The following is a 24,683-nucleotide window of genomic DNA, read 5'->3' as shown; positions in this document are numbered from 1 at the left end:
CCCAGGTGGCTCAGTGATAAAGAATCTGCCTGCCAATGCAGGAGACACAGGAGACATGGGTTCGATCCCTGGGTCGGGAAGATCCCCCGGAGGAGAAAAATGGCCACCCACTTCAATATCCTTGCCTGGGATATCCATGAAAAGAGGAGCCTGGCGGGCTACAGTCCATGGGGTTGAAAAGAGTCAGGCATGACTGAGTGACTGAGCACGCAGACACACACAGTTTATTTGGGGAGTGCAAAGGGGGCTGAAGTTTCACTTGTACACACACACACACACACACACACACACACACAGTTATGTGCATCCAAAGGTTGACATAACTTCACTCCAGAGCTGACACTGTCTTCTTGGGGTCCCAGATTTCAAAGTAGGGTGAGGACCTCAGGGCCCTGAAGAGGCCCAGGCTATGCAGAAGAAAGGGTGATGGAAAATGGGTGCAGCAGAGAGCACCCCACTTCCATCCCTTTTCATCTCCCTCCTTTCGCATCCTTGGAGGGCAGTTCCCAGCTCACCTGAAGGGAATCACCTTGTGCTCCACCCTATTCGAGCCCCTCCTCCCCATGCCGGTTCTGGTCCATCAGGATTATCCATGTTCTCATAAGAGTCTGCATCTGGTCAGAACCAGGAAGGAGTAAGATGGAAGTAGAGCCTGAAGTCAGCCAAGAGGGAGGAAGTCTCGGAGGACCACAGGAGGTGACAGAAGATGCACCTACCTTCCTCATGATTGGCACCAGGCTGGGGTCGAACGAAGCGGAGCTGGGGAGCTGCATATAAGATCCCTCTCATATCCTCATAGGATTGGGACCCTGTGTGGGCAGGGCACAGAGAGTTGGAGGCCTAGGAGCCATCCTGGGGACTTGGGGAAGGAAAGTACAGTCTAAGATATGGAGGGGGCTCTTAGAGACTTGAGCAATATTGTGCTAGGAAGGGTTAGCACCAGGTTCTGGGCCCTTGTTCATTGTAAGTTTTGGTCACATGTGGGTTAGATTACATTCATGGTCAGAGAAAAAGTCAAGAACAGAACTGGAAGGAATCAGAGTCAGAGTTGTCAGGAGATTGTAGAGAGAGTTTGGGTCAAAGCTGAGGTCTGCACTGGGGCTGGGGTGAGCTGGAGGTCAAAATCCAGGCTGGAAGTGCATTGAGACTGGGGCTGCTGTTGATAGGGATGGGGGTGGATACTGGGGTTCAGGATAGGCCATGGGGTCAATGCTGAAGTTAGGGTTAGGAGTCCAGTCTAAGGTCAGGATTGGGCCTGGGTTGGGGGTCAGTGCCAAGGTCAAGGTGGGGCCTGATTTCAGAGCCAGGGCCACATCAACCCAATCTGGGCAAGACAGGCAGGTCCCAAGCACTTCTCACCGAGGGAGGTTGCCTCCCTACTGGGGTCCCAGGCTGATCCATGGGGGCTCAGCAAGTCTGGAGAAGGAAGAGGGAAGTCATTTCTGGCTTTTGGGTCACACACACACCCACCCACCCCACAGGAACGTGACCATCCTCACACACACCTGTTGTCCTGGTGACGGTCGGGGCCAGTTCTTCATCTTCATTCTCATAAGACTCAGCTCCTGCAGGAAAAAGAGAACTCCAGGGACCACTCCTTCCTGCAGGGGATTCCCAGCCCCGTGGGTTCTCCCGAGTCTCTGAGGCCCCACGACGTCTCCAGATTACCGTTAGAGAAGGAGTCTTCATCCTGAGGATCCAAACTCCCGTCCTCAGGGTTCTCATAGCCGCTGCCATCTGGTGGGAAAGGAGAGGCATCCAACGACGGCCCACAGCCCACGGCCCCGAGGAGGTGAGGATGGGGGAGGGCAGTCTTACCTTGGGAGAGTTGGTCCTGCCCAAGGTTGGAGTCGTTCTCGTAAAACTCGGAGCCCTCTTCACTGTCCGGCTCCTCGTAGGCCTCCCCTTCCTCTTCTTCTGGGCCTGGGGTTCGGGGATGGAGGTGGGAACCGGGTCACGGGCCCCCCTCCTCTAGGCCCCAGTCTACTGTTCCTACCCCAGACCGTTCCGACACCTCTCATGTGAGTAATCACCACCCCCATCAATCACCAGTTCCTGGCGGGCTCCGGGACCCCGCGGCTCTGGCCTCCTGGACGTCGCTGCGCGGGTTTCCATAGGACGGCGCGGCGGCTCCGAGGCCCGCAGCCCACCGCAGGGCGCGTCCTGGCGGGTGAGAAGAGATGGAGGCGGTCAGGGCTACGGGCCGAGGATGCTTTCGGGCCCTGCTGAAGGACTCCGCGTCTTGGTACCCAGCCTTGAGCGAGGGCAAAGGCGGGACCTAAATATAGACGCGAGGTTCTGCTCTCTCAACCAGACTTAGGGTCTCGAGTCCTGGGGGCGGGGATATGAGTTCTGAGGGCGGGCCTTAGTCCTGGGGGCGGGTCTCAGATGTGGGTGGTCTCAGCGTCGCGGGGGCGGGCTCTTCACTGAGGGCGACGCTCCGGGTTCGGGAAGACTTGGAGCTCAGGAGGTTGGAGGAAAATGGGTGGGATGCCGCTCTGGGTCAGGTACCTACCCGTGCCAGAGTGGGGCATGGAGAGGGAAAGCATGTTTCCGTACTGGCTGTTGGCCCCGTTTCCCGGGGGAGGCGTCACTTTGAAGAACCTGGGGGAGGAAAAGGGAGTTGCACTTGAGGCCAGGCCTCAAGATTCAGGCTAGGCTTCCCTGGTGGCTCAGTGGTAAAGAATAAGCCTGCCAATGCAGGAGACACGGGTTTGATCCCTGATCTTGGAAGATCCCACATGCCGCAACTGAGCCTGTGCGCCACAACTATAGAGTCTGTGCTCTAGAGCCCGCAAACCGCAACTACTGAGTCTTCGCGCTGCAACTGCTGAAGCTTGCTCACCCTAGAGCCAGTGCTCCACAACGAGAAGCCACCGCAATGAGAAGCCCGGGCACCGCAGCTAGAGAGTAGCGCCCACTCTCCGCAGCTAGAGAAAAGCCCGCAGAGCAATGAAGACCCAGCACAGCCAAAAATAAATAAATATAACTATTTTAAAAAAAGATTCAGGCTGAACCCTTAGAGGTTAAAACGTGGTCACCTGTTGAAACTTCCCTGGTGGCCCGGTGACTAAGACGTGCTCCCAGTGCAGGGGGGCAGGTTCCATCCCTGATTGGGGAACTAGATCCCACATGTTGTAACCAAGAGTATGCATGCCACAACTAAAGATTCCGCATGCAACAGGGAAGATCAAGGATCCTGCATGCCTGAACTAAGACCCAGTGAAGCAAAAAAAAAAAAAAAAAAGTGTGATCACTTGTTATTAGTTAGCACCTCTCTTCTGACATAGTGAAGCGACTTAGCAGCAGCAGCTTCTGACATAGCCTACAGAGGGATCTGTGATCATCCAAGGAGGACTTCACAGAGGAGGTCGATTTGGTGCTGGTCTTTGAAGGCTGGGCAGCATTTCAACCGTAGAGATGGAGGAAACTGAGAGCAAAGCATAAAGTGAAAGTGTAGGAATGAGAGCCTGGAGGGCACTGGAATAATCACCTTCTAGTGGGATCTGTCATTCGCTTTCTTTTCCTCCTCAGGATCAGGGCTGATGGGAGTTAAGGGCAATGATCAGAGGAGAAACTCAAGAGTGAAGATTTGGGAGATGCTGGGGAGATAACTTGGAGGAGAAAGGAGTTTAAATTTCAAAGGGCTTGGGTAGTTTGGGGAGGATAGGAAAGGAGGGAGGGCAGGACTCTGAGGTCTTTTGGGGAGGTGTGGGAGGGAAAATGGTTGTCAGACTGGCCAGAGTGGGCTCTCCTGAGGAAGGAGGGGTAAGGCTTGGGAAGACAAACATGACTCACCTCTTCGAAGATAAAGAAAACCCACCAGGGAAGTCAGGCAGAAGATCAGATAAATTAAAGTCACAACAGGGACTTTCCAGGCACCAGTCTCCAGCAGCCAATGCCATACTGGTAGGGGGAAGGAGCTATGAGATGAAGACCCCAGGCTGGCATCTTGCTTTTCAGCCTCAGTTCCTCAAAGCGCCATAGGTCTGAGAAACCCTGGCCGGATATAGATCCTCAACACCCCAAGCTACACGGAGGGCTCTCCTCCCTCCCTCTGAGGACCCGGAACCTCACACAGGGCCTGGAGCGGCATCTGTTAAGCAAACCATTGACAAACTATGACTATCGTCAGATGCTATGTTAGGGTTTAGAGGAGCAAGATGATCAGCTTCCTGCTGCAGCTAAGAACAGCTATGGTCAGTGTGAAGGGCAGAGTGGGGTTCACAAGGTTAGAGGTGGGATGTGCCATGTGCTGAGGTTAAGTTAGCAGGGAAAATTCAGGTTGAGTGTGAGAGTTGTGGTTGCAGTAGCACAGTAGGATTGAATGAAGGCAGACGGAATGGGCAGAACATTATGACCAATTTGATGGACGGGTAAGAAAAAAGGAAGGATGCCCAGGTTCCTGGCTTGGGCCTGTGGGCAGGTGTCTTTCACTTACACAGGGTCACCCAGAAGACTATCGAGTTTGATTTTGTAAAAGTTGAGCTTGCACTGTCCATGGGATATCAAATGGCAATTCCAGGTGTTGGCTGGGTGTGGGGTGTGATGGAGCCTGAAACTGAGTCACAAGGCATGGTGGCCTAAAGAGGCATGGGAGTAGGAAGTCAAATAGGATGTGGGAGTGTAGACAGACATAAGAAGGGGGCTCAGGGCTTCAACAGTGAGGCGTGAGGGAGGGAGGAAAACTCCCCCGAAGTTTATGGGAAGAAATAACCAGTGGTAAGAGAAGACAGGGAAAAGTGGGTGTCTCGGAAGCAAGGGAGGAAAAGAGTTGGGGTCGGTGTTCAGTGTAGAGGTTGGAGTTTGGGATGATGAGGCTGGTACTAGGTCTCAGGTCAAGGGGCCAAGGTTGCCTAGCATCCATTTCTTCCCTCTCCTCAGCCAGCCCTCCTTGCCCCAGCCACTCAGATGAGCCACAGTTGGAAGAAACTCTACCTGACTGGGCAGTGACCTTCAGCTGCATCTGGGTGGTCTTGTTGCCGTGGTTACAACGATAGATGTCAGCATCTCGAGCTGTAGCTTCGGGCAGTAACAGAACCACCTTTCCCCCAAGGGTGCCCATGACCCACATCTCTCTGAGCTGGGCATATTCGCTCACATATAGGCTCAGCAATTTGACCTCAGGCTTCATGGGATGCTTGTGGATCCAGGAGACGGAGCCTCTGACCAGGGAGGTACGGGAGGCCCCACAGGATAGCAAGAGCGTGGAGCCCGGGGCCACAGTGAGGTCTGGGGCAGGGAGAGCCACGGCTAGGAAGGTGTAATCCTTGGGGTGGGGAGTCCTCCTCCCCTGCAGATCATCCAGTTCCCAGTCACCTTCCCCCCTCTTCCTGGCACCCCCCATCACCTTACCACGGTTGTCACTCTGGTTCAATGTGCTGTTAGGTGGAGCACAGGCCCGGTCTGTGTGTGAGATCTCCTTAAAGTGGTCCCTGCCCCACACATGCAGCTGGGACTTTGTGGGGTGACCAGAAGTGGGCCTGGGGCCCTTCCCCAGGTCACAGCTCGGGTCATTGAGGTCTGAAGCATTCCACCGGAACAGTTTCCCTGGGAAGATACCCAGAACCAGAATACAGAGACATCCAGGAGAGGAGGAGAGATACGGAGACCCAGAAAGGCAGACGCAAAGACCCAGAGAGAGACAGAGAAAGAGCGACTCAGAGAAAAGAGTGAAAAACACAGAGCCACACGGCGCTGACGTCATAAAGCCACAGGGGGTTTTAGAAGCCACCTAAAACTAGCTCCCAGCTTGTCTCTCGGCCCCTCCGGCCCCTCCCTCCGGATTCATTTCAGCTGCTGGACCTCCTCCATCTCTGGTGGGCCTCCCTCTTCTCACTCAGCCCTCCCTGCCCCAGCCCGGACCTCACCGCTGCCCTGCACGCTGACCGTCCAGCCGGGCTGCCAGCCCTGCTCAGAAGGCGGGTCTGGCTGGCACAGGTAGAAGCCCCCCATATGTTTGGAGACATTGAAGAGGAACAGCATGGTTCCCTGGGGCTCCTTCAGGGTGCCCAGAGGCCCCACATGGATGCCCAGGCCTGGTAACCCTAGGGTCAATGCTAAGAAGGGTGTTGATTGGGAGCCCCGAAACCAGGCCAGTTGTTCAGGGGGACCAGCCGAGGAAGCTTCGAGGCATGGCAGCACAGCGTTGCCTCCCTCTGTGGAGAGAGAGAGAGAGAGAGACAGGATGGGGTGGCAGGGTGGAAGCGGGGAGAAAGGAACCCCCAGCCCCCTTCACTCCTCACTCTGGGTGAGGAGCCCCTAATCCCCACAGCAGGGAGTGGGTGAGTCCTCAGAGTCTTTCCAATCCTCCCCTGGATTTTACAGATAACAAAATGGAGGCCCAGAGAGGGTAAGTGACTCGGCCAAGGGCACCCAGCCGGAACCCAGATTTCCAACACTTCCATCCACCTCTGCCCTCCGGACATACCTTTAGCCTCCACTAGGCGTGGATCCTCGGGTCTGACTCCCACAGGGGTAAGGAAGAGGAGGAGGAAGAGGAGAGGAGGTGGCATGGTGGCCAGACTCCCCGGGGTGCCCGGCTTCGCCGCGCGGGGGATGCTGGGGCAGGCGGGGACCCGGTGGGCACTGAACCATGGGCGTCTGTGGGGGCGGGCGGGCAGTCCCCCCAGAGAGGAAGGGGTGGTCACGCCTCAGGCCCAGTCTCCATGCACCCCTCCAGAACCACAAAACTCGCCTCCTCCCTGCTACCCCGTTTTATTTCCATCTCAGCACTTACCACCATGTGAATGACCTTGTCTGTGTGTTTCCTTATTTGATCGCTTTCTGTCCCCCACCCCCCTCGAATGTAAGCCTCTTGTGACAAAGATTGTCCGGTTCAGACTGTACACATGGTGCCCCAGAACAGGGCTTGGCATGCTATAGTTGCCCAAGGAATATTTGTTGAATGAGTGGGTTCAGACTCCTTTCTTCTCCCCCTCCTCCCTCATTCAACCTCAGGCTCTGAATTCATTTCCTTTCACACACACATACCAACCCCCTTCATTCATTCAACCAACATCTCTTGGGTCTTCTTCCACCTCCGTACAATCAGCCTATCACAAATAAGGTGGGATCCGGCAGACCTGAGTGAATCCTCTGCCTCTGCCGCTTGGCTAAATGTCCTCATCTTTCCAAGCCTGAGCTTCATTCTCTTTATCAACTGGGGATAATAATAGTACTATCCAAATATTATCTGTGGAGATTAAACCGGATGATATACATACAGCAGTAGCCCAGCACAGCACATAGCAAGCCCTCTTTGTCCATGAGAGATGGGGTCCATTAAGAGCTAAGGGTTCAAGTCATTTTGCCACTGGGGCTCCTTTGCCGCAGTCCTGAGAAATGACTGATAGTTAATGCCCCTTTGTCTCCAGATCTCCCCCCATGAAGCCTTTGCTTCAGTTATGGAAGGAACCCATTCAGAAATGGGAAAACTGAGGCCCCCCCCAAAGGGCAGGGTGTGTCTAAGAGCACAAATTCCGCTGGTGGTATATTTAGACATCAGAAGGCAGGAGTCTTGACTCTTAAATCTTTTCTCTGTCTCACACAAACCCCCGTCTCTTCCCACCCTGCTTTTCTTCTCTCTCTCACCTCGCCCCACCCCTGCATGTGAAGCTCTGTGTCTATCACTGCTGCAGTCACGCAGGGAAAAGGGCCAGGGACCCAGGAGACCGGCTCTCTCAGTTGCTGGTTCCCAGGCCCGTCTCACTGGGCTGTGGCTTCCTGTTTGCCTGAGTTGAACCTCAGGGGACCCTCCAGCTGCCAGGCCCCCCACTTCCCTTTGGTAGGGTTGGGATGGCTGCAGGGGAAAGACTGGGGCATTGGGAGAATGGAGAGGGTGAGGGAGCAGGAGTCCGTGTGCCTTTCATTCAACAGAATCTCTCTAATCCCTTCACTGGCTACTCAGCTGCCTCACACGCCGAGTCTTCTTGCTAAAGCTTGTCAGCCCCCTGCTTAGAACATTCCAATGACGGTCATCTGCCTAAAGTCAACATTCCAAACCACGGCCTCCAAAGGTCTGAGTGAGGCTACCCATGACTACATTTGCTGTCTCAGCCCTCTGACAGTCTGCCCCCACTCAGGGCCTCTGCACTTGCTGCTCTTCTTCCTGGAACGACACTCGGCTCTGCGCTCCACTGGCTCCTTTCCATCACTCAAGTCTCTGTTCAAACCTTACTTCCTCCCAGAGACCTTCCCTGACACCCCAGGTACTTTTTAAAAAAATTATTTATTTGGCTGAGCTGGGTCTTATATGCTGCTTGTGGGATCTTTTGTTTAGGCATGCCAACTCTTAGTTGCAGCATGCGGGATCTATTAATAGTTCCCTGTCCAGGGATCGAACCCAAGGCCCCTGCATTGGGAGCATGGAATCTTAGCCACTGGACCACCAGGGAGGTCCCACCCCCGGGACTTTTAATTTCACACCTCTTTTATTTCCTTCCCAGCATTTATTTGCCCCAGTCCCAAAGTCTACTTGTTTATTTTTCAAGTCTTCTCATTGGCCTCCTGCCCTAGATTATTTGCTCTGCTACAACAAGGGTCTTTACTTCACTGACATCCAGAAGGTGCTCATTAAGTGTTGGTTATATAAAGGAAGGAAGTTAGTTATGGTCACCAAAGGGGAAAGGGAGGGGGGTTATACACTAGGAGTATGGGATTAACAGATACGACTGCTATACAAAAAATAGATAAGAAATAAGGATTTACTGTATAACTCAGGAAACTCTATTCAAAATCTTGTAATAACCTATATTGGAAAATAATCTGAAAAAAATATATGTATATAATTGAATCACTTTGCCATACACCTGAAACTAACACAATATTGTAAATCAATTATAAAAAATTTAAAAATGAAAAGGAAAGGAAGTTGGGAAGAGTGACAGAAAACTTTTCTCTTTCCCCCATGTACAAAGTCACCAAAGTTAGTCTATTTCTGATCCTTAATAACTCTAGTGTCAGTTTCCCCCTATTTTGGACTCTTCTCAACCAGAATAATTTCAACAGCTTCGTTTATTTATTTGGCTGCATCGGGTCTTAATTGGAGCACACGGGATCTAGTCCCCTGACCAGGACTTGAATCCCAGCTCCCCACATTGGGAGCTCAGAGTCTTAGCCACTGGACCACCAGGAAAGTCCCTCAACAGCTTCTCCTTTGGGCTCTCTGTCCTCTACCTTTTAATTCCCATCCATATTGCTCACAGAGAGATATTCCTTGGGATCAGCCGTGTGCTTCCCCTGCTCAACAACCTTCAATGACTCCCAGGGTTTCAGGTTAAAATCCAAACCTGATAGTTGACTTACTTACAGGCATCATTTCGTGCCCTCATTTCATGCCTTTCCCAAGAAACCCTGCCGCATATACAGGGAATCTGGACTTTATTCTGAGGGCAAGAGGCTCTTGGGGATTTGAAAGCTAGGAGTTGACCTGGTCAGATTTATATTTTCTAAAACTCTTCTTGCCGCAGTGGCAGAGGAGGGGGTTGGAGGGAGTCCAGAGAGATCAGAAAGGGAAGTGTTCATTCATTCATTCATTCACCAAATATTTACTACTTTAACAGTCAGTGTTACGGTTTATTTATTATTACTATTTTGGCTGTGCTGACTTTCTCTAGTTGTGGATATCGGACTTCTCATTGCGGTCGCTTCTCTTGTTGTGGAGTATGAACCCTAGGGTGAGCAGGCTTCAGTAGTTGCACCACCTGGGCTTCAGCAATCGTGGCATACGGGCTTAGCTGTGCCACAGCATGTGGAATCTTCCCAGACTAGGGATGGAATCCATGTCCCCTGAAAGGCAAGGCGGCTTCTTAACCACTAGACCGCCAGGGAAGTCCTGTTTACTACTGTTTATTTACCAGACACTGTGCTGCTGCTGCTGCTGCTGCTGCTAAGTCGCTTCAGTCGTGTCCGACTCTGTGTGACCCCAGAGATGGCAGCCCACCAGGCTCCCCCAGCCCTGGGATTCTCCAGGCAAGAACACTGGAGTGGGTTACCATTTCCTTTTCCAATGCATGAAAGTGAAAAGTGAAAGTGAAGTCGCTCAGTCGTGTCTGACTCTTAGCGACCCCATGGACTGTAGCCTACCACTACCAGGCTCCTCCGTCCATGGGATTTCCCAGGCAAGAGTACTGGAGTGGGCTGCCATTGCCTTCTCCGAGACACTGTGCTAGGTGCTGGGAAATAACAGGGGACAAGAAAGACAAGATTCTTAATTTCATGGAGCTCTGATTCAAGTCCTGGGGCCACAGAAGGCTAAAGGGGGCCAAGTAATAAAGTGAACCAATCAACAACTGATTTGTTTATTATTAACCAATAAACAAATGGTGAGACGTCTCTAACGTGATTTAATGGTGGACAGATTATTGAGCTGGTGACTTAAGACAGCGTGATCAGGGACGGCTTCACTGAAGAGGTGACTTTTAAAAACATTATTTATTCTTCCTTTTGATTGTATCGAGTCTTTGTTGCCATGTGGAGGCTTTCTCTAGTTGCGAAGACTGAGGGCTACTCTCTAGTTGCAGTGTGTGGGCTTCTCATTAAGGTTGTGGAGCACAGGCTCTAGGCAGTTGGGCTTCAGCAGCTGCAGCATCTGGGCTCAGTAGTTGTGGCTCATGGGCATAGTTGCTCTGCTCTGTGGTATCCTCCAGGACCAGGAATCAAACCTGTGTCCCCTGCATTGGCAGGCGGACTCTTATCCACTGCACCACCGGGAGGTCCGAGGAGGTAACTTCTGAGCCAGGACCTGGGGTGAAGAAAGCTTGGTGTGTTCAAGCAAGGTCATGTTTAGTCTCTAAAAAAACTGTCATACCCTTCCAGAAAGTAGCTATATCATTTTACATTCCCATCAGGAGTACTTGAGAAACTGTTTCTCCATCTATTCACCAGCATTTGATATTACTACTCTTTTTAAATTTTAGCCATCCTGGTAGGTGTGCAAATAGGAAATTTGAACTTCTCTAACGATGGACGCGAGTCTGAGTGAACTCTGAGAGTTGGTGATGGACAGGAAGGCCTGGCGTGCTGCAATTCATGGAGTCGCAAAGAGTCAGACACGACTGAGCCACTGAACTGAACTGAACTGAATGGCTAATGAGGTTGGGTATCCTTTTTCATGCTCAATTTGCCACCTACATTAGTGAAATTCGTGTCCTTTGCCCATTTTCAAATTGGATTGAACTAGATTTTAAGCGGGGATAAGACATGATCTGTTTCACAAAGATCACTCTTAACTGCTTTGAGAATTAACTAAGGGGCCCAAACGGTGACACAGGCGGAGCAGGAGGCAGTGTGGAAGTTCAGGAGACAGATGATGGGGACTGGGGCTGGGTGTCAGCGCTGAAGATGCAGAAATAGGGACCCATTCTGGAATATTCAGTCATTTGGAGGTAGAGCTTGCAAGACTTGCAGGCTCCTGGAATATTACTTTACAGGAGAAGCGGGTTTGGGAGAAGGGGAATCACGACTCTAGACTTGTCTGAGTTGCCTGTCAGTGACTAGGGGAGATCTCAGGTCGGCTGTTGGAGGGAGAGGTTACAGATAATGAGGGCTTGACCTAGGGCAGTGGCCCACAGAGGAAAGGAGGGATTTGAGCGGCACTGGGAGGGGAAGATTAGCAGGAAGCGGTGACTGGCTGAATAGCAAACTGGGGTTGGGACATGGAAGTTTCTGACTTCCACGACTGACGACGCGGGGGCCCAGGCGCCCAGAAAAGTGAAGTCGACCCAGCAGCCCTGCTCGGAGGGACGCTCCACGAAAGCGGAGGTGCAGGGAGGCTCGACCACAATTCGCTGTAACCTGAGCCAAGCTCCGGCGGAAGGGCGGCCAGGGACCGATCAAAAGGGTCAGCTCCGGGGACTGGGCGAGACCGCGAGAACTTTGTCCTCCTTAGGCTGAAGCCGGCGGGCGTCCCGGAGGACGTGTAATTTGAGCAGAGCTTCCAAGGTCACGCGGAGACGCACGAGGCCTTTGTTGAAAGAGCTACCTCAGGGTTTGAAGGGTAGGCGTCCAACAGTGGGACTCAAGAAAGAAGAGGGGGAGCGGCGGGACCCAGGGCGTCCACTCGGCAATCTTCGGCTGGGATTCGGCCACCCCCGCCCCCCTAACTTCGGCCTCAGCCTCGAGCTCAGGGCCGATCCGGAAACAGCCGAGCGGATCCGGAAACAGCCGAGAAGACCCGGAAGCGGTGAGCGCCGTCACCAGGGAGTGCGGGAACCCGCCGTTTGCGCGGAGGCAATGGCGGCAGCTGCGCCGGCGGCCGCGGGCGAGGATGGCCGGCGGCGGCTGCCAGGGGCCGGTACGTGAGGGCTCGTCCGTGCACGCGAAGGGCGGTGAGGCCGGAGGCGGGGCCGAGTTCGGCGTCGCTGGATGGGGGGGGGAAGTGGGGGGAGCCTGGAGAAAGGGGCGGGACCACGCCGCCAGGAAAAAAAGGTGGAGGGGGCGTGGTCTAGCGATGCAAGGTGGAGGGCCAGTGGCTGGTTAGAGGTGGGGCCCAGTGTGGGAGGGGAGGGGCGGGGCCAGGTGGGCAAGGGGCAGGGCCACTGGAAGGGAGGGGGCGTGTCAGAAAAGAGGGGATTGGGTGAACCGAGGGAGAAAGAGGCGGGGCTCTAGACAATACGAGGTAGAGCCAGGTGAGGAGGAGGCGGGGAAGGGGCGGGGCCAGGTGAGCAGGGCGGGGTTAGGTAAAGGTACAGGGACCTTGGCGGTAGTACTAAGTTGCAGCATTTGAGGATTTGATACCTTGGGAATATTGGGAATCTGAGAGTGATGAGAAAAGAGGCTGATCCCTGTCCTCCACAGCGCTGGACATCCAGCCCCAGGAGGGGGCAAAAGTTGAGGCTGAGTCCGGGGAGCTCGAGCGGCTTCGGGCTGAGCTTGCAGGCGCCCTGGCAGAAATGGAAACCATGAAGGCTGTGGCCGAGGTGAGCGAGAGCACGAAAGCCGAGGCTGTGGCGGCGGTGCAGCGGCAATGCCAGGAGGAGGTGGCCTCGCTGCAAGCCATCCTGAAAGGTGAGGCAGGTGGTCCTCCCAGACCCCCTCGGCCCCATAAGGGGGAGTGCATGACAAGAAAGGGGTCATGACCTACACCCATGGGGTAGTTTAGCAGGACTGCCTAGCACAGGCAGGCTCCGGACTCAAGAGGAAGAAACAGAAGCATGCTTTTTTAATTTGCATAGAACCCCAGGCTGGGCTCCAGCAGCAGCTCTGTCAGTTCCAGCTAAGTTTAGCTCAGAAGGCTACCTCTTCCCTGGCCTCATGTCGTTTCTTGTCCCTCACTAATGACTGATCAACCCTGAAAGTGAGCAGTTTCTCAGTTCCCTGAGAACTCGTTTGAGTCTCAGCCCTGGGCCTCATCTCTGTAAATCTCATTATCTGATTTCCTTGCTTCCCCAAGCTCCCCTACATCCTCGCACAACCTCCGCCTCCCCCAACAGGCACCAACTTCCCTCTTCCCTCACGTCCTCTGTACTTGGGATACATCAACTCCGCTTGTTCCAGATCACCCAGCATCTTTTCCTCTTTTCCTGCTCTCCCCTAGTCAGAGGCCAGATTCTCTGAAATAGCTTCCAGTCACGTCCCACCCCTCTGCTTCCATGGCTACTGCTGTAACGGAGCTCTCTATCCCCTCCTGCATAATGTTGCCTGCGCCTTCTTAAAAGTCTCCCTCCATAGTCTGGCCTTGACCTTGGCTTCCAGATTAAACTTCTTACAGTTCCCATCCCACCGTGTCATTCCCCTTTCTAACGACCACTCCTGGCTCCAGACTTCTCTGGGCCCATATTTCGTACATTTTAGGCATCCGTGTCCCATCTGTGCAATGTGGTTGTCTCCTTATATGACTTACCTTGTAATCTGCTTGATGTTTGTTCTTCAAATAGATCCACTTTTTAAAAACTTACACACATCTATTTTAAAGGGAACTTCCTATCCATCTAAGAAACTGTGTCCTAAATAATAACGATAACCAACATTTATTGAGTGCCGGGCTTCACTGGTGGCTCAGATGGTTGAGAGTCTGCCTGCAATGCAGGAGACCTGGGTTTGATTCCTGGGTTGGAAAGATCCCCTGGAGAATGGGATAGCAGTCCACTCCAGTATTCTTGGCTAGAGAATTCCATGGACAGAGAAGCCTGGTGGGGTAGAGTCTGTGGGTTCGCATAGTCGGCCACAACAGAGCGACCGACACTTTCACTGAACTAAATACTTGATGGGTATTTAATCTTCATCAGAATTTCTATGAGGTAGGACCTGTTATCCATCTCCGTTTTACAGAGGAAGCTCTGAGGCTCAGAGAGGTTAGATAACTTGCCTAAGGTGATATAGCTGGAAAGGAGAAGATTTGAACCCTGGCAGTCTGACAACAGAACCTTTACTTCTGATGTTAGTACATGTTAAAATAAGTAACTATGCAAATGAAAAATGACCATGTTCCACTCAACGTCACCTTTAACTCTCACTGACCTGTTAAGATGAATTCTAAATCCCGGCATGGCATTCTGCATCTTCACTGCTGTTCTTAGCCGCACCATCCACTTTCTCACCCGTGAGCCTTTGCGCCCGTTACTTAATGTGTCCTTTCTGTCCTTCACCGCTTGCTGGTGTCTCTCCTGGCCAGGCAGGCAGGGTCTGCCTTCTGGACTCGCTTCAGAGCGAGGGTCTCCTTCTTCTGGGACCCCCAAGGCCAGGAGTGGTCCTCTCACAAGGTCTTCTCAGACTGCTTTGTAACTTTCCACGGCTGTCTTTCTCATTGGACTGTGGGCTCCTGGTGTCAGGGTTTGTGTTTGATTAATTTCTCTATTTCCAGAGCCCAGTTCAGAGTCTGGTCCAGAATGAATATTTATGACTATTATTAGATATTGCTTGTTATTCTTATGTATTAATAGCAACAGATAGCCTATCTTTAGCATTTATTATGCACCAGGAAGAGGGTTAAAGCCCTTCCCAATATCATGTCATTGGATCCTATAACAAGCCAGCAGGGTTTTCATTAGCTGAGGACATTATGCAGAGAGGCAAATTGCCCAGGAGCTTGCTGTGCTGTGTTCAGTTGCTCAGTCATATCCAACTCTTTGTGACCCCATGGACTGTAGTCCGCCAGGCTCCTCTGTCCGTGGGGATTTTTCAGGCATGAATACTGGAGTAGGTTGCCATCTCCTCAGTCCAACCACAAAGCCTACTGTCATCACCGCTATGGTAAATTGCCTTGCAGAGAGCAGCAGTGATGGAGAGCTCCCTGTTCGCCCCCAGGTAGGGCTGACGCACTGACCTCCCTCTCCTCTGCCCTTCCTGCCCTGCCAGACTCCATCAGCAGCTATGAAGCCCAGATCACGTCTCTGAAGCAGGAGCGGCAGCAGCAGCAGCAGGACTGTGAGGAGAAGGAGCGGGAGCTGGGGCGCCTGAAGCAGCTGCTGTCTCGGGCTCACCCCCTGGACTCCTTGGAGAAGCAGATGGAAAAGGTTGGGGTTGGGATAGTCTACCTGCCCCCTCCCCGGGGACTTGAGAAGATGTTGAGGCAGCCAAAGGTGACCTTGGGGCACAGGGTTTGTTGATGTCCCACTGCCACGTCACTGGGAGCAGGACACCCAGCGATAATTCTAGGTACTAACCCTGTACTCAGTACCCAGAGATAATTCTAGGTACTAACCCTGTACTCAGCACGGGAAAATTGGGATTTCTCTGGTGGTCCACTGGTTAAGACTCCTTGCTTTCACCGCAGGGGCCACAGATTCATTCCCTGCTTGGGGAACTAAGATCCAGCATGCTGTGTGGCATGACTCAGAAAAATTAAGAAAAGTCATGTGTGGGGGCCCCTAACATTTAAGGATACCGCTTACATACTAGGTACTGTGGACAGACTCAGTCTCTGCAGTCTTTCCCGTAAAAGACAGGTCCATTAGATCCATTTAACAGATGAGTAAGGTGAGGCTCAAAGAAGTTTAGTCATTCTCGCCAGGTTATGCGCATAAAAAGGAGCAGATCTGGGGCTTTCCTGGTGGTCCAGAGGTTAAGAATCCTCCTCCTGCCAATGCAGGGGACACAGGTTTGATCCCTGGTCCCGGAAGATTCCATATGCTGCGGAGCAGCTAAGCCCATGTGCTACAGTTACTGAAACCCAAGAGCCCTAGAGCCCATGCTCCACAACGAGAGAACCCACCACAATGAGAAGCTCTTGCTTCTCACAACTAGAGAGTAGCCCCTGCTCGCTGCAACTGGAGAAAGCCCATGCTCAGCAAGGAAGACCTAGCACAGTCAAAAAAAAAAGGGGCAGATCTGGGATTTTAAAATCTAGGCAGCCTAGTTCTAAAGCTTTGTTCTTAATCTCTATGGTGCACCATCACTTTTATTCCTGCTGTCATAAACAATCATAGGAAACACATATTACCAAACTCTTCACCTTTCAGGGCTAGTTCACATCTTCCCTCATTTGAGCCTCACAGCTGCCCTGTGAGGTGGGTACTTACTCACATTATACATGAGGAATGTGAGGCTCACCTTATACGTGAAGCTCAGGGAGATGGAGTAAATCTCCTGGTGAGAAGGACAAAGATCTAAACAGGAGCACAAGAAAGGAAGGCCTCCCACCCACAATTTGCCTGCAGGGACTGCCACTATACTTGCATTCTAAGTGTTCCTCAGGGAGTGGTTATGCAGGGTGGTGAAGGAGAAAGGGTCTGCTACATTAAATCTGCCAGGTACGGTGGAAAGAAGCACAGGCCCAGAGTCAGGAAGTTCTGGTCCTGGCCCTGCATCCAGCCGTCATTCATCCACTGTGTGGGCATCTGCAGAGCATGTATTTCAGGGCTTCAGATGGGATCAGAGGTGTTTTGTTTGGGCCATACAGGCTTACCCCACCTATTGGCAGTGTTCACATAAGACATTTGGAGGTTTACACTGAACTTGTCTGAGATGGGTTTTTGAATTACTCAAGAGGCAGAACTTGTATGAATTGGAAGAGGATGGATGACTGGCCAATATCTGCCTTGGATAGCTGAGTGGATAGCAGGGTCATTGTTGTTGACCTGGTGCTAACGAGAGGAGAAATGGCAGTGTGAGTTGGTTTAGACTGGCTGTACAAGGACAGAAGAGCCTGTCCAACCCGCAAGTTGAGGTGTCCAGAGGCTGTTGACTGTACAAGTTCAACAGAATCCCAAACCTGAAAAGAGAGCAAAAGAGAAGCAGCCAGCAATATGGCGACGATGGGAGTGTGGGAAGACATAACAGGTAGGACAAAGTTTGAAAACCCAGATCAACAGGGGCTTAAATAAGGTAGAAATGTATTTTTCTTGGGTTTTCCTGATAGCTCAGTTGGTAAAGAATCCACCTGCAATACAGAGACCCTGGTTCGATTCCTATGCCTGGAAGATCTGCTGGAGAAGGGATAGGCTACCCACTCCAGTATTCTCGCTTAGAGAATTCCATGAACTATATAGTCCGTGGGGTTGCAAAGAGTCAGACACAACTTTCACTTTTATTTTTATTAGAGTTCAGAAGTAGACATTCTAGGACTGATGTGGCAGCTCAACAAGTCATTAGGAACTCAGGCTCCTCCTATGTTGCTGGTATGCCATAGGTAGTATACTGCCTCATGGTCCAGGATGACTGCTTGAGCACCAGCCATCACGTCTGCATTCTAGCCGGCCAGAAGGAGGAGGAGAAGGAGGAGTAAATACAGCCTTTCCCCCTGAGGGGTTGACCTGGAAGTTACACCCAGCACGTCTGCCTACATCTCATTAGCTGAAACTTAGTCATATGACCATGCTTAGTTACAGGGAAGCTGAGAAATGTAGATGGTATTCTAGGATTCAGGTCACAAGCCCAGCTGAAAATGTGAGACTCTATGATGTAAAAAAGGGACACACAATATTGGGGGAGAAAAGTATGTCCCTCTACAAGTGGGCAACAAGAAGGCGGTTGTGACTTTAGCCACCTACCATGTGACCTGGGGTAAGCCTTGTAAGCGCTCCGAGCCTCTGTGTTTCCCTCTCTAAAATGGGGGTGATACCACGTGCCTGGGAGGATTAGAACAACTGATGTGCTTGAAGGTAAAACTCTGACAGGCCTGAGGCTCCTGCAGTCGGGAGGACTGCCTGTCACTGCCCAATGCCCCTTCCCCTTCTCCAGGCCCATGAGGACTCGGAGAAGCTGCGGGAGATCGTGCTGCCCATGGAGCAGGAGATCGAGGAGCTGAAGGCGAAACTGCTGAGGGCGGAGGAGCTGATCCAAGAGATCCAGGTGAGGGGGTGGCCAGGGGGCGCTGAGGGAGGCAGGGGCGCTGCGGGACCCCAGCCCCTCAGCCTGTTCCCTGCCCCATCTCCCTAGAGACGGCCCCGGCATCCCCCTTCCCTGCACGGCTCCACGGAGTTGCTCCTGTCCCGGGACCCATCTCCCCCTCTGGAGCCTCTTGAGGAGCTGAGTGAGGACGGGGGCCCAGCGGCTGAGGCCTTCGCCCACAACTGTGATGACAGCGCCTCCATCTCCTCCTTCTCCCTTGGCGGGGGGCCCAGCGGCAGCGCCTCCCTGCCCCGCAGCCGCCAGGGCTTGAGCCCCGAGCAGGAGGAGACAGCCTCTCTGGTGTCCACGGGCACCCTGGTCCCTGAAGGCATCTACCTACCCCCTCCTGGTTACCAGCTGGTCCCAGACAACCAGTGGGAGCAGCTGCAGTTGGAGGTGAGTGGAGAGGGCAGGGCGGGCTGCCAACACGCACGCATCCATCCATCCATCCATCTCTCCCTTCAAGTCCTTACTGAGCTAGAGCCAGGCATCCTGGAGTGAAGAAGAAAACTCCTACCCTCTTGGAGCTTCCTCTAGTGAGGAATCCAGGCCCAGACATGCACATGGGCCCATGAGGAAGACAGCATCATAGGGGGAGACTCCCACCACAAAACTCAACAGGGTTGTGGAGGGAGCTCCATGGCTGTCCAGTGGTTAAGATACCACCTTCCAATGCAGGGGCCACAGGTTCGATCCCTGGTCAGGGAGCTAAGATTCCGTATGCCTTGCGGCTAAAAACCCAGAACACGGAAACCACAGAAGTAACACTACAAATTCAATAAAGACTTTAAAAATGATCAACATACCAAAAAAATCTTTTTAAAAATTAGGATTATGAAGTAGAGACTGGCAGGGCAGGAGATCTTCCTAGCTGGCAAGAGAGGTGCTTTCTGAAGATCAGAGACCAAAGGATCTGCAGCTTCCAAGGCCCAGAGGATAGACATACTGTGGTGTGTCTGAGGAGCTGGAAGGCTGCCAAGGAGGGGAAGAGAGATGAGGTCAGAAAGGCAGGCAGGGGCCACAGGAGGTCGGCCTCAGCTTCGGGGCCAGCCATGAAGTTTGCGTTTCAGACCAGGAGCTGTGGGAAGCCTCTGTGGAGTTTAAGGCAGGGAGAGGCCTGCTCTGCTTTGAGCTCATCATGGGTCACTGGTCTCTCTAGGTGAGAATGGATTATAATCTGGGGAAGGGGTAACAGGAGAAGCAAGGTGGCTGGTTGGAAGGGTGACGCTTGATGTAGTTTAGAGGAAGGTGGTGACTGGGACCAGGAGGTGGCAGCCGAGATGGAGACAAATGAGTGGATTTGGAATTCATTCTGGAGGCTGCCGGGCAGGGCCTGCTGGTGGTCCGGACCCGGGTAGTGGAGGACAGAGAAGAGTCAACGTCCGTTCCGAGCTTACAGCTGGAACGACTGGGTGGATGCTGGCACTGCCCAAGGAGCTGCAGGAGGCAAGGTGTGAGAGGCCTGGAGAGGAGGGAGGCCTCTCCTTGGCCGTTGAGGCTGAGGCCGGGATCTATGGCAGGGGCAGCAGCTGCAGAAGGACCTGGAGAGCGTCAGCCGGGAGCGGGACGAGCTGCAGGAGGGCCTGAGACGGAGCAATGAGGACTGCGCCAAGCAGGTGGGTTCAGCCTCAGCTCCAGCCCCACAGGGCCTCTACTCCCGGCTTCCTTCTGGCCCCGCCTCACCCTCGCCCCACCTCCACCCACAGATGCAAGTCCTCCTGGCTCAGGTCCAGAACTCAGAGCAGCTGCTGCGGACCCTGCAGGGAACCGTGAGCCAGGCGCAGGAGCGCGTTCAACTGCAGATGGTGAGGGCGGGGGGCCAGGGGGGCCAGGAGAGGAGTGGGAGGGGAATTGGTTGAGGCCCACGTGGAAAGTCGAGACACCTGTCCTACAGCCTTCCCCCACCCCGATCTGCTCTGGCTTCACCCTGGAGTTGGTAAGGCTTTCTGATAAGAGGGCTTCCAGGGCACCCAGTACCGCATTTAGACAGAGCCCACCGCACACTCAACTCAGTGATCTTTAAGCTAGTCCCACAAGCCCAGAGCCGCAGCCTCGACATGGTGAAATTGCAATAATGGGTCCTAGCTTGCAGAGTCATGAGGATGAAAAGCAGAGATTGCAAAATCGGATGCTTCTCGAGACAAGAGAGGCAAATGATTGAACAAGGTCTGGTGTACGGCCAGAGGGAGCAGCAGGCAAACAGACCCTGTAAAGGGGGCTTCATGCCCCTCAACTCTGCTGACTGCGGCACGTGGGAATTCAGGCTTCATGTTGCCTGGTTTTCTCATTTGTCAAGAGAAGCCAGATCCGGATATTTGTGTGTAGTCTCCCAGGTTTTAAAGTTGTTGTTTAGTCGTTCAGTCATGTCTGACTCTTTGCAACCCCATGGACTGCAGCATGCCAGGCTTCCCTGTCCTTCTTTGTCTCCTGGAGTTTGCTCAAACTCACATCCATCGAGTCGGTGATGCCATCCAACCATTTCATCCTCTGTCATCCCCTTCTCCTCCTGCTGTCAATCTTTCCTAGCATCAAGGTCTTTTCTAATGAGTCAGCTCTTTGCATCAGGTGGCCAAAGTACTGGAGCTTCAGCTTCATCATCAGTCCTTGAATGAATATCCAGGGACCACATAAAACCGATGTGGCCTGTGGCTGCCACTGTGTGACCTCAAAATCATCGAGGAGGCTGTAGAAAGAGCTTGACATGCTTGGGCAACTAAGATCCCTCAAGCAAACAAGGGAAAAAAAAAAATAATGAGCTTGGGAGCCAAAGACGCTTACTGAAGGGTGTTTCTTCTTTTCTCAGCTGAGAAGGAGGGTGTGGGCTTCCTGGTTCTCCTTCCAGTGTCTGGGAGGAGGGCTCAGGGTCTGGCCTCACAGGAGACGCCAATCCCCTCATCGCCTCGTCCTAAACTCTCCACCCCCAGGCAGAGCTGGCCAACTCCCACAAGTGCCTGAGCCACGAGGTAAAGCGCCTGACGGAGGAGAACCAAGGGCTCCGCGCTGAGCAGCCACCATCCTCAGCTCCCCGGGTCCTGGAGCAGGATGAGGGCTGGGAGGAGTCGCTGCCCAGCTCGCTGCCGGTAAGGGGGGTGTGCGCCCTTCCTCTCCACATGCAGCGAAGCACTGGCCTGGGGCCACAGGACTCAGGGACAGGCCCAGGCTGCTGATTCAGCTGCATCACCGTGGTCAACTCATGCGGCTTTGCTAAGACTCAGTTTCCTCCTCTGCAAAATGGGGCCACAACCCTTCCCAGCATTGGCATGGAAAGAAAATGAGTTAACAGAGTGCTTGACATGAAGAGGGGCTTCCGTGGTGGCTCAGAAGGTAAAGAATCTGCCCGTAATGCAGGCAGGCAACAGTCCATGGCGTCACAAAGGGTAGGACACGACTGAGTGACTAACACTTTCACTTTGACACAAAGGAAGCAGGCATTTGGCTTGTTATTTTTACTTTATCAATTCTTTGGGCTGCATAGAGCAAGCCTGTGTGCTGTCACTTCAGTCACGTCCAGCTCTTTAGGACCCTATGGGCTGTAACCCAGTAGGCCCCTCTGTCCACGGGATTCTGCAGGCAAGAATACTGGAATGGGTTGCCATGCTCTCCTCCAAGGGATCTTCGCGTCTCAGGGATCAAACTGATGTCTCTTAGGTCTCCTGCACTGGCAGGAGAGTTCTTTACCACTAGTGCCACCTGGGAAGCCCAGCGCACAGCATGCGGGATCTTAATTCCCCACCCAGAGATTGAACCTGCACCTCCTGTGGTGGAAGCACCACTTCTGAAGCCCTGGACCACCAGGGAAGTCCCTGACTTATTTTTAAGTGACAGGAGGTCCACCAAATTGAATTCATCAGAATCTTTGGTTTGTTGAAAGCTATCATCATTGATCCGTGCATGGCCTCCATCCGTCAATTGACTTTATTAAGAATATGAACATCACCTGGAACCCTTCCCACCCTGAGAACTATGACTGACATCTTACGTGCGACCCTGCCCCACATTCCTTGGCTCTGCTTCTGCCGTCCCCAGCTTTATCATTCCTTTGCCCTTCTTTGGTGTCATTTTTATTATTGGGTTGGCCTAAAGAGTCGTTCCGGTTTTTCCATAACAGCACCCAGAAAAACCCGAATGAAGGGGTGTTGTGTTTCGGCCAACCCAACACATACACATACACACGTCTGCCTAAACTGTGGAGTGCTCATAACTTTAGTTGTTTTTGAGCATTACAAGAGCTCCAAATCTTGCTCTGAGTAATCTGGGACTTGCACTCAACTTGCACTTGGGAGTGGTCCTGAGGGTCCTCCTCCCCGGGCTTGTGCTGCAGGAAGCAGCCATCCAAGGGTGTGTGTGTCCACCCTCCTCACCATCCCCCTTGAGTCCCTGGCCCCCAGGGCCTCTGCCCCTCCTCCCCTCCGCCACACACACCACCCTGAAACCAGCCGGTGACTTGCTTCCTCCCAGGAGCTGCAGCAGCTGGTGCGCCGCACGCAGCAGGAGGCGCGGGCCCGCCAGCAGGCCCAGGAGCACGAGGCTGAGAGGCTGCGGATTGAGATCGTGACTCTGCGGGAGGCGCTGGACGAGGAGACAGCGGCGAGGGCCAGCCTGGAGGGGCAGCTGAGGGTGCAGCGGGAGGAGACAGGTGAGAGAGAGGGTGCCAGCCACCCCTACTCCCTCCCCAGGAGGCCAGCTCCCATGAGGACCCCCCCCCAGCCTTGGGCTCTGGGAGGGGTGAGAGGGTGCAGGACAAGAAGGATGAGCCTTGACCTGTCTTTCTTTCCTTCCCGCACAGAGGTGTTAGAGGGTGAGTATGGGCGGGAGCCTGTCCCCGCTGCCAGGATGGGAGGGGAAGGAGCAAGGGTCTGGGCCTGACGTCTTGGCCCTGCCTGACTCCCCAGCCTCCCTGTGCAGCTTGAGGATGGAGATGGAGCGCGTCCAGGAGGAACAGAGCAAGGTGAGGCAGGACCCGGGCCAGACCGGGGTGACGGGGGAGGCTGGCAGCGTGGACAAGACCCTCACCAGTCCCTGCTGCCCTTTCTGTCTCCCTCAGGCCAAGCGGCAGGAGGTCCTCAGGCCGTCACAGGGCTCGGGCTGCACAGAAGAGGTCAGGATCGGGCTGGTACTGAAGGGGTAACCCTGTCCAGACATCCCATGCAGGACCCCAGCTCTATGTCCTGTGCCCCCAGGCCCAGCTCACAGACCTGCTCTCAGAGCAGCGGGCAAAGATGCTGCGGCTGCAGGCGGAGCTGGAGACCAGTGAGCAGGTGCAGCGGGATTTCGTACGACTGTCCCAGGCCCTGCAGGTACGGCGTGTCCCTTCCCCACCCGGCTGGCACGACTCCTGGCGACTTGTCCTAGGTCTTGCAAGGACAGGCCCCCGGCAAGAGGAGTCTTCTTCGTCCCCCTGGGGCCGGCATGGTCTTTTCCTCTGAGCTGTTGCTCAAAAAACACTGACGATCTCGTGTGTCCGTGTTTCTCAGTCACGCGAAGCCCGTCGCCCAGGGCCTGGCTGGTGGGCATGCCGCATGCTCATCGCGTCAGTCCCGCCTGCCCCTGCCCGCCCCTCCTTGGCCTGCTGTCTGAGGACCTACTTCTTCCCTTGAAGCCAGTTTCACTGTGGGTTGGGGGAGGAGGAGTCCTGAGCCCTTGCTTCTTGTGGCTGGGGAACGGCTGGCCGGCGGGGTGGAGGCTGCATTTTCCCACCAAGGGCCCTCTGCCTCCCTTGCCGGCCCCCACAGGTGCGCCTGGAACGGATCCGCCAGGCAGGGAGCCTGGAGCAGGTGCGCAGCATCATAGACGAGGCGCCCCTTCGGGATGTCAGGGACATCAAGGACACCTGAGGGGCCGGCGCCCACCCACCCTGGAGACCTCCCTTCACTCCTGAACTGTGAGGCCGAGGCTTGAGGCGGGTGGTCTCAGGATGGAGTCATCACCCTCTCCAAGGCCGGGGTTGAGGTGATGGGGCCACCGCTGCCCTGTCCCCTGCAGCGCTCCTCCTAAGGGCGGCTGGGCCTTCTGCTTCCAAAGATGACACCCGTGCGAGGGTCCCAAGCCCCGCCGTGAGCCAGCTCGGCCCTGTGGCTTTCTGGCTGCCATGATGCCTCCTGGGTTCCAACCCTCCTGCGCTCGCTGCCACCCAGACTAACAGCCACACCTGTCACCTCACGTCCCCTTCCCCCAGGGACAGCTGCGAGTGGTGGCCGGGAGCCTTGGGGTGCATCCCCAGGCCCCTCCACACCCGCGCCCTGGGCAGGTGGCTGCTTCCCAGACTGCGTTGACACTAAGATGCTTGTCCCCAGGGGCCCGAGCCAGGCCCCAAGATGTGTGCATGGAGACAAGGCCAGATTTTTCTGTCATTTATTTTCAATAAATAAGCAGCTCAGCTCAATCAGTCACCTTGTCCCTGCGAGCCCCACAGG

At 53.9% G+C, this 24,683-nt stretch overlaps 2 protein-coding genes across 4 annotated transcripts; one reads left to right on the top strand and one right to left on the bottom strand.

Annotated features, from left to right (window-relative positions):
* Positions 1-525: 525 nt before the first annotated feature.
* On the bottom strand, positions 526-6,515 carry CD19 (CD19 molecule). Its single transcript, XM_068968386.1, has 14 exons — positions 6,431-6,515; positions 5,871-6,158; positions 5,356-5,550; positions 4,939-5,232; positions 3,799-3,906; positions 3,494-3,542; positions 2,516-2,604; positions 2,050-2,163; positions 1,819-1,923; positions 1,669-1,737; positions 1,506-1,562; positions 1,360-1,416; positions 717-809; positions 526-614 (listed from the first exon to the last, which is right to left on the bottom strand). Exons 1-14 carry the CDS (start codon positions 6,513-6,515, stop codon positions 526-528), a joined length of 1,692 nt encoding a protein of 563 aa, XP_068824487.1.
* A 5,167-nt stretch (positions 6,516-11,682) lies between these two features.
* RABEP2 (rabaptin, RAB GTPase binding effector protein 2) lies at positions 11,683-24,588 on the top strand. Of its 3 annotated transcripts, XM_068968122.1 has the most exons (14): positions 11,683-12,295; positions 12,799-13,008; positions 15,298-15,455; positions 18,121-18,231; positions 18,319-18,666; positions 19,791-19,886; positions 19,977-20,075; positions 21,195-21,350; positions 22,729-22,906; positions 23,057-23,068; positions 23,163-23,218; positions 23,315-23,368; positions 23,451-23,567; positions 24,003-24,588. In XM_068968122.1, exons 1-14 carry the CDS (start codon positions 12,235-12,237, stop codon positions 24,102-24,104), a joined length of 1,758 nt encoding a protein of 585 aa, XP_068824223.1. In that variant the 5' UTR covers positions 11,683-12,234; the 3' UTR covers positions 24,105-24,588. The 3 variants fall into 3 exon arrangements, with proteins under 3 accessions (XP_068824223.1, XP_068824222.1, XP_068824224.1); XM_068968121.1 differs by having other exon boundaries at positions 23,451-24,115; XM_068968123.1 differs by lacking the exons at positions 23,451-23,567; positions 24,003-24,588 and having other exon boundaries at positions 23,176-23,218; positions 23,315-23,341.
* Positions 24,589-24,683: the final 95 nt, after the last annotated feature.

This window comes from Capricornis sumatraensis, chromosome 3 (assembly GCF_032405125.1).
Source record: "Capricornis sumatraensis isolate serow.1 chromosome 3, serow.2, whole genome shotgun sequence".
NCBI classification, from domain to species: domain Eukaryota; kingdom Metazoa; phylum Chordata; class Mammalia; order Artiodactyla; family Bovidae; genus Capricornis; species Capricornis sumatraensis.
Note: the sequence above shows the minus strand (reverse complement) of the source record. Positions and strands in the feature narration are given on the sequence as shown.

Bases quoted from the DNA above. Each gene is read 5' to 3' on its own strand.
- CD19 (XM_068968386.1), bottom strand. From the start codon at position 6,515: ATGCCACCTCCTCTCCTCTTCCTCCTCCTCTTCCTTACCCCTGTGGGA. The intron at 5,551-5,870 runs GTGAGGTCCGGG...GTATCTTCCCAG, and splicing joins GGTCAGCGTGCAGGGCAGCG to GGAAACTGTTCCGGTGGAAT. The intron at 1,924-2,049 runs GTGATTGATGGG...CCCGAACCCCAG, and splicing joins CCGGAGCCCGCCAGGAACTG to GCCCAGAAGAAGAGGAAGGG.
- RABEP2 (XM_068968121.1), top strand. From the start codon at position 12,235: ATGGCGGCAGCTGCGCCGGCGGCCGCGGGCGAGGATGGCCGGCGGCGG. The intron at 13,009-15,297 runs GTGAGGCAGGTG...CTGCCCTGCCAG, and splicing joins GCTGCAAGCCATCCTGAAAG to ACTCCATCAGCAGCTATGAA. The intron at 19,887-19,976 runs GTGGGTTCAGCC...CTCCACCCACAG, and splicing joins ATGAGGACTGCGCCAAGCAG to ATGCAAGTCCTCCTGGCTCA.